The 15,000-nt window shown below is 38.1% G+C and overlaps 1 protein-coding gene across 50 annotated transcripts in view; it reads right to left on the bottom strand.

The window, feature by feature from the left end:
* LOC106870580 (protein polybromo-1) overlaps window positions 1–15,000 on the bottom strand; it is a 137,725-nt gene that overhangs the window by 60,319 nt on the left and 62,406 nt on the right. For all 50 annotated transcript variants that reach the window (XM_089346426.1, XM_089346460.1, XM_089346432.1 and 47 more), the window contains one exon: window positions 2,932–2,997. In XM_089346426.1, the coding sequence (XP_089202552.1) occupies window positions 2,932–2,997 (66 nt within the window). The remainder of the gene's footprint in view (window positions 1–2,931; window positions 2,998–15,000) is intronic.

Raw genomic sequence — 15,000 nt, 5'->3', positions numbered from 1 at the left:
GTGCTGGAGAGACGAATGTGCCGGTCCGGTCATGTGAGGTGTATGGATGAGGCCAGCTGAGAAAAGAAGTGTCGATCCCTAACTGTGGAGGGAACCTGTGGAAGGGGTAGACCCAGGAAGACATGAGACGAGGTGATGAAGCATGATCTTCAAACATTGGGCCTCATGGAGGCAATGATGAGTGAGTGAGACCTTTGGTGATATGCTATGCTTCAGAAGACCCATCAAGGTAAGTGAAATCACAGTCGTGGCCGATGCCAGTGTCATGCAACTAGTGCTTGTGCTCCTGCTGTACCAGTGAATTGGATGCTTTACAAACTTTTTAAAGAAATGTTTTTCCTTTGATTGTATTATTATTATATATATATATATATATATAAGGAAGAGCAAGGAGGGGAAAGAAAGAAAGAAAAAAAGAAAGAGAAAGCAAGAGAGAGAAAGAAAGAAAAAATTAAATGAGATTTTAAAAAAATCTCATTAGAAATTATGAAAATCATTAAAGCAAACTTCATTAAAAAATGAAAATTAGAAACAATTATGTTGTGAGGAAAAGACTAAATACTAATTATTTAACTATCACTCTCTGGGCTAATGTTGTCTTTTCGTAACCCCAGAATTATTTCTAGGGATTTCGCTGGCTACAACATCAAAAACATTAACACACTTTAACATAAATTTACATATATTTAACATACTTACTCTTTTACTTGTTTCAGTCCTTTGACTGCGGCCATGCTGGAGCACCACCTTTAGTCGAGTAAATCGACCCCAGGACTTATTCTTTGTAAGCCTAGTACTTATTCTTTCGGTCTCTTTTGCCGAACCGCTAAGTTACGGGGACATAAACATACCAGCATCGGTTGTCCAGCGATGTTGGGGAGACAAAACTCAGACACACAAACATATATATACATATACATATATACGACGGGCTTCTTTCAGTTTCCGTCTACCAAATCCACTCACAAGGCTTTGGTCGACCCGAGGCTATAGCAGAAGACATTTGCCCAAGGTACCACGCAGTGGGACTGAACCCAGGACCATGTGGTTGGTAAGCAAACTACTTACCACACAGCCACTCCTGCACCTAAAAAAAGAAAATAGTACTTTTTCAAGTAGATGGCAACTCTGATTAATTAATTAACCACAACTGTTAATTAGAATTTTTAAGACTGCTTTTTTGTTTTCTTACTTCTCAGTTTTACTGCCTAACCATGATTATGGGTCAAGTCTGAAACCTTCCTTAGGACCTCACGACTGGTCAGGAATCCTTAAAATATAGACCTGGGTTGATTCTTCTACTAAAAGCAGTCGAAAGACTGCACAGGAGCCAGTCCATCGGCACTGGCAACAACCTCGCTCGAATGTCTTTTTATGTGCCACCGGCACAAGTGCGAAGGAGGCGAAGCTGGTAACGATCACGCTCAAATTATCTCAGAAATTTGAAATTTGGATGACGTGATTGCTTCATTTTTAAAACGACACTTTACAGTTGGTATCAAAAGCCGAATCCGGCCAATTTGAGCATAAAACAGCTGGAATACTTAGGTCAGTAATGGTCAGTTTAAATGCTAAAGGGTTAAACCAAGTGACCGATTAAGTTGACTGTCTATGGTAGGCCAATGGTGGGATTCAAGCTCAGAAGGTAAAGAACCAGAACAGATATTGCAAAGGCCTCCTCCTTTTCAATGGACCCTAATGGTTCTGATTTAGAGTGGACCCTTGTTTAGTGGCCATGAGAGGATGAAAGGCAAACTGGACCTTGAGAGGATTTGAATTTGAAATGTAAACGACCATCAGATGATAACACCACAAGGCATTTTTCTGACACTCACAATTCTGTGAACTCAAAAACAACAACAACAGTAATTTCGAATTTTGGCCCAAGGCCAGCAATTTCGGGTGAAGGGGAAGACAATTACATCAACCCCAGTGTTCAACTGGTACTTATTTATTTTATTGAACCCGATAGAATAAAAGGCAAAGGCGACCTTGGCAGCATTTGAACTCAGAATGTAAGGATGAATGAAATACCGCTAAGCATTTTGTCCAGTGGGCTAACAATTCTGCCAGAACAATAACAATAATAATAATAATAATAATAATAATAATAATAATAATAATAATAATAATAATTCCTATCATAGTGGGTGCCTTAGGTATAATAAAAAATATTCAGACAAATACATAACAAAAACACCAGGACTTACAAATATATATAACATACAGAAAATTGCACTACTGGGTACTGCACACATCCTACACAAAACACTTTCAGTACAGTAAAAGTAAGAGCATCACAGCAAACCAGAGCACATACCCAAGGCACACAGAGCTGCGCTCGGTAGTGAAGTGAAAGCACGTTATAAAAATAAAACTACTGAACAATAATAATAATAATAATCCTTTCTATTAAAGGTACAACTTTTAGGGCAGATGATAGTTGATTACATTGACCCCATTGCTTAACTGGTATGTATTTTATCAACCCCCGAAAGGATGAAAGGTAAAGTCAACCTCGGCAGAGTTTGAACTCAGAATGTAGTGACGGGCTAAATACCATTAAGCATTCTGTCTAGCACGCCAACAATTCTGCTAGCTCGCCGCCTTAATAACAATAATAATAATAATAATAATAATAATAATAATAATCCCTGAATTAAGTACAAAGCCAAGAATTTTTCAGAGACCTCGATGAAGTCCTAGTACTTTATTTTATGAAACCTCCAAAAGACGACCCATCAAAGTGGATCCTGTCTGGATCTGAGAACTCACAGCACACAAGACTTCCTTTTGTGTAGGCTACACTATTCTGATTCTTCCAGCCCCCAACATCCATCTACCCCCCCCCCCTATCTCTATAAAAACAGTAATAAAAGACAAAACGACACAGACACAAGGCATCTTTGTAAGGTGGGTGGCAGCACTTACCTTTACTTCAAATTTTTCCAGTTCTTTCTTCTTGTCCATCATAATTTTCTGCAGACGACAAGCATCCTGGAAAAGACAGAGAAAGAAATTCATTGCTTGATGGAATAACGTAAACCCTTTGGTATTCAAAAGGGCCACATCCGGCCCAAATACTCTGCCAGTCTTATGTTCAAACTGGCCAGATCTGGCTTCTCACACCTACCCTACAATGTCAACCATAGAATCTCTCCCTTTTTGCTCGGCTCTTTTACTTTCCCTCCCTCTTGCTCTCCCTCTCTCGTCCTGGTCCACACTCCTGCTCTCCATGCACTCTCTCCCTCTTGTTCATCTCCCCTCCTTGCATGGCTCTAGGTTCCATCCCACTCCATGGCACCTTGGGCAGGTGTCTTCTACTATAACCTCAGGCCAACCAAAGTGTAGCAAGTGAATTTGATAAACAGAAACTGAAAGAAGCCTGTCATATATATATATATATATATATATATATGCACATATATATGATGGACTCTCCCGTCGTTAGACGACGTATGAGGGTTCTACAATTTCTTACCAAACAACCACACAGATGATTTGTTTATAGTGATCAAATGTTTTGTGTAAACAAGCTCACTCCCTCCATCAGATCAACATTACCTGCACAGGTGCAACGGGTACCACATGTCAGATGTCGAAATGATCGCAGAGCAATGTGAAATGAAGTGCTTTGCTCAAGAACACAACGCAACGCCCTGTCTGGGAATCAAACCCACAATCTCACCATTGTGAGTACAACATCTTAACCACTAAGCCATGAGCCTTCACACACACAGATATATATATATATATATATATATATATATATACACACAAATATATATTCTTTTACTATTTTACCCTTCTACTTGTTTCAGTCATTTGACTGCGGCCATGCTGGAGCACCGCCTTTAGTCGAGTAAATCGACCCCAGGACTTATTCTTTGTAAGCCTAGTACTTATTCTATCGGTCTCTTTGCCGAACCGCTAAGTTACGGAGACGTAAACACACCAGCATCGGTTGTCAAGCGATGGTGGGGGGACAAACACAGACACACAAACACACATATATATATATACATATACATATATACGACGGAATTCTTTTAGTTTCCGTCTACCAGATTCACTCACAAGGCTTTGGTCGGCCCGAGGCTACAGTAGAAGACACTTGCCCAAGGTGCCACGCAGTGGGACTGAACCCGGAACCATGTGGTTGGTAAGCATGCTACTTACCACACAGCCACTCCTGCGCCTCATATATATATATATACAAATACAGAATCACATCATGGAAATCTCAAACCTAAGACATGAGGCATGATTAATTAAAAACTTAACACAATAATCTGAATGCTAAAGGGTTCAAAAAGGAGCAGGGAGCAGCCCCATCTATTGTCTACTACTGTAACCTAGTGTGTGCGTGTGTGTGCGTGTGTGTGTGTGTGTGTGTGTGTGTGTGTGTGTTTCAATAGTATTCCAGATGTCTGATCGACCGGACTACAGATTCATTGAATAAGCAACTACATGGCTGAGTATTCCATGGAAACATGCATGTACCATTAATGTTATATTCCTCAAGCATAGGCAAAGTCACATGGCCTAGTGGTTAGGGTCGCTGCATTCACAATCGTTTCGTCGTGGTTTCAATTCCCAGACTGGGTGGTGTGTTGCGTCTGTGAGTAAAAACACACTTCACACTGCGCCAGTTCACTCAGCACACTAGTAACTGGGAATTAACCCTGCAAATGGGTAGTATTGCAGCCTAACCAACCCAAGGGAGCAGAACAAACCAGAGAAGACTTCAAGAAGAATCAGTTTGCTGGAAAAAGGATGTTCACATGTTTTTAATTTAGCACACAGCTTCTGTTTATCCCAGCTCACTCAGAAAGGCATAGGTGGCCCTGAGGCCACGATGCAACACTGGTCTGAAGTGAAATTGAACTCAGGACCTTGAGATTGTGAAGTGAACTTCTTATCCATTCAGATCTGCATATTTTAAAGACATTCGAACGAGATCGTAGCCAGTGCCGCTGGACTGGCTCCTGTGCAGGTGGCACGTAAAATACACCATTTCGAGAATGGTCGTTGCCAGTACTGCCTGACTGGCTTTCGTGCTCGTGGCACGTAAAAGCACCCACTACACTCTCAGAGTGGTTGGCATTAGGAAGGGCATCCAGCTGTAGAAACTCTGCCAAATCAGATTGGAGCCTGGTGTAGCCATCCGGTTTCACCAGTCCTCAGTCAAATCGTCCAACCCATGCTAGCATGGAAAGCAGACGTTAAACGATGATGATGATATATATATATATATATGGGAAAAGTTAGCTGAAGACAGAACAGCATGGAAGACCTCAGTGAGCAAAGGAATGAAACAGCCCAAGGATGAAAACCTGCTGGCCCTCAAGGCAAAACACCAGAGAGAGAGAGAGAGAGCAAAACAACAACATACAGCAACCCTGCAGCACCCAACAGAGAAGGTTGGGCCTCCAACCAGGCCTTTCATAAGACCCTTAAAGCCAAGAGCTTTTCAGAACTCCCTCGTGTGTGTCTGTATGCATCTATCTATCTATCTATCTATATATATATATATATATATATATATATATTGATAGAAAGGACAACAAAAGAATGAAAGAGACCTCGATATTATGTAAATAGAGGAATTTATCTGTAAATAATATGTGACAATTATTCGGTAGCCATGATAAAACTCTGATTTTCGGATGCCGTATATAAGTACGTAATAAAACACTTTATGTATATATATATATATATATAAGAATTTAAGGATTGGAGAAAACGCATGTTATAATTGCATACTTTATTCCTACATATGTTTCAAAGGATTACAACCTGTGTGATCCATAGGGATCTTTGATATTAAAATTGTAACCTTCTCATCAGGGAAAGCATGGGAATCATCTTAAACGTAAGACAGTATGACCGATTATGAAAACAATAGATGGATAAGGTTATGACTTGATTCATTTGAAAAAAAAACCGTTAGAGAATTGGACGCTGCCGGATAGTGGGTTGGACAACACATACCAATCAATGTGTGAGAGCGTACATGCATACATAAATACAATCCTTAAATTTTTAAATATACTCAAATACCCAAAATTTCAAGGAGTTCCTGCCTTAAAAACAGGAACTAAACCACAGTTATTTTGTGTTCTTTGCTACATTGGTTTCTATTAAACCATTTATTCTATCAGAAGAATTTTTATTCATTAAGATAGAAGAAATATACATAATTATATATATATATATATATATATATATATATATATATATATATATATATAGGGAGTTTAGGTGTGTTTTCTGCCAAGAATATACTGGTCTGTAGATTACACTACTAAACATTACAATAAAGAAGATGTTTTCCTGATTGAGAAACTAAAATAGACATAGTCACTATGCTAGCATGGAAAGCGGACGTTAAACGACGAGCATCATCATCATATACTACAAAACAAACCAAAACAGCATAACTGCAGCAGACACTGAGAAGAGAAACATATACACAAAGACGTGTGTGTGTGTGTATGTGTACATAAAATATATTCTATTTTGGTTGAGCCACTCTCCTGTCTCCTGCTACTCCGAGTTTCCCCTGTGGATGTAGAGGGTCGTCAGCCAAGTTACAAATCTTAACTTACCTGAAGATCCTGTGCACCTAACAGGCAAAACTCAGAGTAGCAAGGGACTGACTCAACTAAGATGAAATATATCATTACTCTCTACTATGGTATTGAGTACTCTTTTTTTTCTGACAGTCAACATGAAATAGAAGTACACACATACAATAAGGTAACACAAATACATAACAGCTAACTATTAAGTTTTATATATATATATATATATATATATATATATATATAATAGTATTAGGGAATATATCATTCCAAACGTACAGGAATATTCGATTTAGTGTAAAATCAAATTAAATTTCACAATATATAATATATGTATATAAATATACATTCAATACTATTTATACTTTAGATTAGTATTTTTATATTTTTATAGTGTATTTTTTCTGGATGGGGGGGGGGGTCTTTCATTGACTGAATTGTATAATGGTGGTTATTCTCGAAATTATATTTATATATATATATATCTGTTTTGTTTTGTCCGCCACTACATTCCTCCACGTTACAAATTTGGTTTGAATTGAATTTAATTTCAATTTAATTTGTGGTCCGTGGGAAGAGCCGTTTTAACGATGCGTCCTGCCCTACTCTTCGAAACGCCTGTGCTAGAATGGGGGCAGCTGATGAAGGAGATGTTCTCTATGTGGCCTGTGTGTTTTCTGTACTCGTTTATCATTTTGTCTACGTTTTGTTTGCAATGTCCTGTACCCAGATATGCATCTATATATACAGGTAGATGTAAGTATGTACATACATGTACGTATATATGCATATACTCATTTATTATTTGTATTATATATATATATACTCTTTTACTTGTTTCAGTCTTTTGACTGTGGCCATGCTGGAGCACCGCCTTTAGTCGAGCAAATCGACCCCAAGACTTATTCTTTGGAAACCTAGTACTTATTCTATCGGTCTCTTTTGCCGAACCGCTAAGTTACGGGGACATAAACACACCAGCATCGGTTGTCAAGCGATGTTGGGGGACAAACACAGACATACAAACACATACACACACACATATATATATACATATATACGACAGGCTTCTTTCAGTTTCCGTCTACCAAATCCACTCACAAGGCTTTGGTCGGCCCGAGGCTATAGTAGAAGACACTTGCCCAAGATGCCACGCAGTGGGACTGAACCCGGGACCATGTGGTTGGTAAGCAAGCTACTTACCACACAGCCACTCCTATACACACACACACACACACACACACACACACACACTATTATTAAGGCTGCAAAAACATCACAAAAAAATCTGCTATTCAGAGTTTCCCATTCCTGTTCGTCAGGCAGCTGTGATTCAGAATGGATCCCTTCCACAATAGCAGTTGTCTTTGTGATATGTTTTGATGTTTTTGCTGCTTTAATAATTAAGCATATTATTCTACCTCTGGTATTCGAGTGCTATTTTTTCCACCTTGCTTCAAATTTATGTGCTTATTCTGGTATAAATACATACATATATCTATATATATATATATATATATATATATATATATATATATATATATATATATATATATATTAAATAATAGCTAGCTAACCCTGTGCCATTGAAAATGATGGCTAATTGTAGTGTTTTATATATAAATAAGGTACATAATAATCCTAGATACAAGCATTCACTTACTTCCCTTGTACCTGCACACACGTATACTCAGAGTTGAAATGCTGTTTGATTTTTCTTTTCAGTGTTGAACATTCACCATCCCTTTTCCATTACACACACACATACCTCCCTTTTACATACATGCACATATAGTCACAGAGTTGAAACGTTGATTTTTTTATATTTTTTATCACCCCTTCCTTCTTTATTCATCTATCACCTCTTCCTTTCTCCACTGCTATTACGTTCTCTTACTCTCAATACTTCTCCTTCACTGAATTACTATTTTCTCTCCTCTCTCCCTTCACTTACACTAGTCTTTCTCCCATTCCATCCTACTCCTACTCTGTGAATTTTGAACACACACACACATAAATAAATAAAAACACTACGCTCATTATTATATTAGGAGATATATATGATATATAATAATATGTGTGTGTGTGTGTGTGTGTGTGTGTGTGTGTGCATCCATGAATATATATGAGTGGTAAGTGTACATACATGAGTGTATATGGAAATCATACTGCAATAAGGAAGAAAGATAACAAATTCCACATTCACCACCACCACCATCATCTTCCACCCATTGCATGTTCGTTATTATAAAGAAAATACATAAATAAATAAAAAAGATATAAACACAAAGCAGTGGACCTCAAGAATTATGGAAGCTGGCATTACTTCACTGATGAGTTCAAATAAGGCAGAAACATGTGAAGTTGTCCGCGCCCCCGCAACAATATCATACGAAAGGAGTACTGAGCTAATATTTTCCAACTCTTCATGTCATGTTAAGTGGTGTTAACAAATTTTCTGCACCACATTGAGAATCCTCACCACTCCGAAACACCTCCAACTGCACAAAACTGCAAGATGCTGCAACAAAAGGGTGTGAGAGATGAGAGGATGCTGTAACATCGGATGTGAAACATTACTTAACAGGAGAAGCATGGTCCACATAGACAAGTGATGTTGATTGTGATGGTGGTGGTGGTGGTGGTGGTGGTGGTGACAATGAAGAAGATGATGACGTGGGTGATTATGATGGTGGTGGGGTGGTGGTGGTGGTGGTGAAAATGTCAGTGATGATGATGATGATGATTGTGACAGTTGTGATAATTATTACAACAATGATGATGAGGCTAAAGATGATGATGATGGTGGTGGCAGTGATAGTTTTTGTGGTGGTGGTGGTGGTGGTGAAGATGATGGTGAACACTTGTTTATCCACCCTCAGGGCAATGGGTGAGGTGAGCATCGGGGTGGGGGTGGGGGCAAATTACAAAAGCGGAGACCATAATGGTTTCCAGACAACATACATATATACAACAGCAAGACAACACAGGAAAGCAAAGCACACAAGCAAATATATATATATATATATACACGGTGGTGCATCAGCATGGCCGCAGCTCTAAGCTGAAACTTTAAAAATAAAAAATAAAAAAAAAATATATATATAATAATTTTTCCAGAGGATGTAGCAACCGTTACCAATATAGCATAAGAACTTACCTTAGGGGATCATTAACTAGATTCCTTAAGGGTCGTTCTCACAGTTTATATATATATTATAAGGTTTTTAACTTTTAAATTTTCATATTCAAAAGAGACAGAGACTTCAAATTCGATATATCGATTTATTCACCACTCTATGTTAACATTTCTGTGCCAAACTTATCCAGTGACTGGTCCATTGGATTTAGACATTTGGCACTTCTTCAGGAGTGGTTACCATTCGAACAAAACACGAAGTGCCAAATGTCTAAATCCAATGGACCAGTCACTGGATAAGTTTGACACAGAAATGTTAACATAGAGTGGTGAATAAATCGATATATCGAGTTTGAAGTCTTTGTCTCTTTTGAATATGAAAATTTAAAAGTTTAAAAACCTTATAATATATATATATATATATATATATATATATATATATTATAAGGATTTTAACTTTTAAATTTTCATATTCAAAAGTTACTGGATAAGTTTGGCACAGAAATGTTAACATAGAGTGGTGAATAAATCGATATATCGAATTTGAAGCCTCTGTCTCTTTTGAATATGAAAACTTAAAAGTTTAAAAACCTTATAATATATATATATATAAAACCCTTTCTAATTTTGGCACAAGTCCTGAAATTTTGGGGGAGGGAGTTAGTCAATTACAGCAACCCCAGTACTCAAATGGTACTTGATTTTATCAACCCAAAAAGAATGAAAGACAAAGTTGACCCCAGAAGAATTTCATATCCAACCCTCAACTCTATTCAAAAACTAGGACATGTCCCGTTACTTGTAGGATTCGAGGGTGCCAGCACAGACTCTTAGAATTTCCGAGTTAGACTCTGCTTACCATGTTCTTCTCACCAAGGATCCAGCAGGGCTGATGGCTCTTGTTGGTCGGTCACGTGTCTCGTGATCATGACAAAGGAGGGGGTATCTTGCAGAGATGGGGGGATTGACTGGGATACTGCTCAGAGCGATTCCCAGGACAACTTGAGCAGACGCCAACGGTTAGTGAATGCAGCGATGCACTGCAATGGTACACGCCCCCACATCAAACCTGATATATATGTTTGTGTATATATATATATATATATATATATATATATTAAATGTACATGGTATGTTGATATGTGTGTGTGTGTATATATACATATACACACATTTGAGTCCAAAATGGAGATGAACATCTATTTCTATATTTCTCCATGTGATCGGGTTGAAAAATTGTTAAGATTTTTAACATGAAACCAATGGTAACCTTAATACACAAACGAAGAATCTTTATCCACCAATGTGGTGTTGAGTACTCATTCTCACTGTTCAACATTTACGTGTGTGTGTGTGTTTATATATATATATATATATATATATATATATATACATACATACATACAAACATACATACGTACACACACACACACATACATATATATATAAAGTCACAATATATGAATTCAACTAATCCATAAAAAAAAAACTCAATGTATCATCATACAAAATATATAGAATATATATATATATATATATAGTAATATACAAGAGAAGAGGATAAGGAGTGTATAAAGCCATAAATGACAGAGAAATAGTTTGATGAACTTTTAACAATAAAAAAAATCCTAATATCACGACAAATGTTTTCCAGTTACGAAACAATTTGTTGTGATATCGAGATTTTTCTTATTGTTAAATAACAGGTCGCCAAAATTTTTCTGTCACACACACACACACATATATATATATATATATATATATATATATATATATATATATATATATATATATATATATATATATATATGTATGTATGTATGTGTGTGTGTGTGTGTGTGTGTGTGTGTGTGTGTATGCACAAACATATACATATATACATGTAAATATATACATATAAATACATACACGTATGTGTGTGTGTGTTGTATTTATTTATATGTTTCTCACGGACTCTCCTGTCGTTAGAGGACAGATAAGGGTTCCACATTTTCTTCCCGAACAAGCACACAGAGGATCTGCTTACAAAGGTCAAATGTCTGTGTTAAACATTAGCTTGCTCCTCCCTCATCGAGTCGACATCACCTGTACAGGCACATTGATGTGCCACACATCAGGTGTCGGAATGATCGCAGAGCAGCATGAAACAAAGGTGTTTTGCTCAAAAAACACAAGAGACTACCTGCTCTGAGAATTGAAATCACCATCACTAAATTCTCATCTGATACAAAAAAACCAGCTCCCTCAGTATCACGGATCTTTTTTAAAACGGGGGCCACATTTTTCATTAACGAAACACTTTGAAACTTGGTAGTTATTCCATGTTAAAGTTGTCGTATTTCTGTAATTTCAACCAATCACTGATGTCCATTCAGCCGATATACATTAAGTGCCGACTACATAAACAAACGATTCTGAAACAATTAACCCTAACCCTAACCCTACGGTTAGGGTTAGGGTTAGGGTTAAAGCAAATTTAAAATGAAAAAAGCAAATAAAACGAAGGTATGGAGATTAAATACGCTTTACATCGCTTAATCAGCCAAAGGAGTAAATGTAAACAACTGAATACTTGTCAGTGATTGGTTGAAATTATCGAAATAAGACAATTTTTTACATGAAATAAATTCGAATCCAAAAATATTTTTCTGTTCTATAACACAAAATAGATAAGTATACGAAGTTTGAAAGTCTTTTCGTACCAAAAACACTACGTAAAACATTAATGAAAAATGTGGCCCCCGTTTTAAAATAGATCCCAGTATCACTCCTCATCTCAGTTGAAGGGGGTCGTCTTGCATGTTATTTAGTGACCTCACTGCTGCTGATGTCCCACAAGTGTGAAGTGGTTGGCATCAGGAAGGACACCCAACCATAGAAATTACACCAAAGTGAGACAAGGGAGTTTGGCAGGGTCTTCTGACTAGCCAGTTCGTGCCGAACTGTCCAACCCATGCCAGCACTGAAGATGGCCATCAAATGATGATAATCATGATGATGACACGTAAAAATTCACAGGCGCAGGAGTGGCTGTGTGGTAAGTAGCTTGCTTACCAACCACATGGTTCCGGGTTCAGTCCCACTGCGTGGCATCTTGGGCAAATGTCTTCTACTATAACCTCAGGCCGACCAAAGCCTCGTGAGTGGATTTGGTAGATGGAAACTGAAAGAAGCCTGTCATATATATGTGTGTGTTTGTGTGTCTCTCTTTCTCTGCCCCAGTGACTGAATATCCCTTTTGTTTTTGAGCCAGTTTCTGAGAAAACCTCTGAGATTCTCTCTCTCTCACACACACACACACACACAAAGAATATAATTCCTGTGAAACTGTCCGATCAATGCCAACATTGAAGACGGACATTACATGATGATGATGATATATAAAAATACACATACACATCCAGACACACACTCTCTCTCTCTCTCTCTCTATATATATATATATATATATCATCATCATCATCATCGTCGTTTAACGTCCGCTTTCCATGCTAGCATGGGTTGGACGATTTGACTGAGGACTGGTGAAACCGGATGGCAACACCAGGCTCCAATCTGATTTGGCAGAGTTTCTACAGCTGGATGCCCTTCCTAGCGCCAACCACTCAGAGAGTGTAGTGGGTGCTTTTACGTGTCACCCGCACGAAGGCCAGTCAGGCGGTACTGGCAACGGCCACGCTCAAAATGGTGTCTTTTATGTGCCACCCACACAAGGGGAACTGGCAATGATCTACATATATATATATACCAGTAACCGAACATCACTTGTTTTTTTTTTTTGAGTGAGCCTCAACGAAAACCTCTGATGTATTCTCTCATACACAGACACACACAAATAAACACACACTCTCAAAGAAGTATGTTAGTGAAACAAACAGTTCTCCATAGGAGACAACACAGTAACTGATTAATACATGACCTGGTTATTATAATAAACCAACAATCAAGTGACTAAGCATACACAGAGTTACACATTAACTAACATAGATGGTCAGAGCAGCAATTAGTCATATAAAAATTAATGCCTGCTGATCTCAGTACTGTGTGTATGTGTGCGTGCACGTGTGTGTGTGTGTGTGTGTGTGTTAGATAAAGGTTACAATAAAGTAGAATAATAATAAAAAAATGAAAAGAAAAAAATACTGGGTTCAAATTTTACCACAAGGGCAGCAATTTTTTTTTGGGGGGGGGGGGAGAAGAGATAAGTTAAGTCGATTACATTGACCCCAGTGTTCGACTGGTACTTAATTTACTGACCCTGGAAGAAAGAAAGGCAAAGCTGACCTCAGCGGAATTTGAACTGCCTTAATGTTTGATGTCTTGTTTAACAATTCCCCCCTCTCACTCTCTGGGAGAGAGGCACAAGCACATACACAGACATATATATGCACACGGCAGTAACTTCCGCCTACCAAATTCAATCACAAAGCTTCGGTCGGCCCAGGGCTATAGCAGAAGACACTTGCCCAAGGTGCCACGCAGTGGGACTGAACCCGAAACCATGTGGCTGAGAAGCAAGCTTCCTAACCACAGAACCATGTCCAGAAACAACCCAGCATTGCCCAGGTTAAAGAAAATAATGAAATTTTAAAACGCCAGCTCTGGAAATTGGGGGACCGCAGGGAGTTTAACCTTTCCACCACTTCAGCATAAAAGTTCATAGTTTTTTATATATTGGCCCCTAAAAGGATGAAAGGCAGAATGGAGATGCATCTGTTTACCTGTGTCCCTATGTCTATATATCTGTTTCATTAATATTCCTGTTTTTAATTTTCAAAGGTGGTGAGCTGACAGAATCATTAGAACATTGGTCAAAGTTCCACCGAGGTCAACTATGTCTTTCATCCTTTTGCGGGGTCAATAAAACTACGAACTTTCATGCTTATTTTTTCTTCTCTCTTTCCATCTCCTTATTCTTTTACTCCCTTCTTCTATGTTGTCATCTTATTGATACATACCATTCTCATGGTACACACACACACACACACACACACACACTGAAAAAAAAAAAAAATTAAAATAATGAAGGGATCACAGGTCCTCTCCAAGCCATAGTCTCACGAGGCCAGGGTCCACAATTTTTTTTTGTTTACATATTCTATGACATATATATTCCACACACACTCCTGGATGGGATGCCAGTCCCTCAAAGGGCTGCTCACTGTTGCTGACCAGGTCAACTGGGTCAATGTGAAAATAAAGTGTTTTGCACAAAATCAGAACGCGCTGCCCAGTAACCGAATTGAAACTACAATCTTGCGATCATCAGTACAA

The sequence above is a fragment of the Octopus bimaculoides genome, chromosome 30 (assembly GCF_046866305.1).
Source record: "Octopus bimaculoides isolate indiv1 chromosome 30, ASM4686630v1, whole genome shotgun sequence".
Taxonomy (NCBI): domain Eukaryota; kingdom Metazoa; phylum Mollusca; class Cephalopoda; order Octopoda; family Octopodidae; genus Octopus; species Octopus bimaculoides.
Note: the sequence above shows the minus strand (reverse complement) of the source record. Positions and strands in the feature narration are given on the sequence as shown.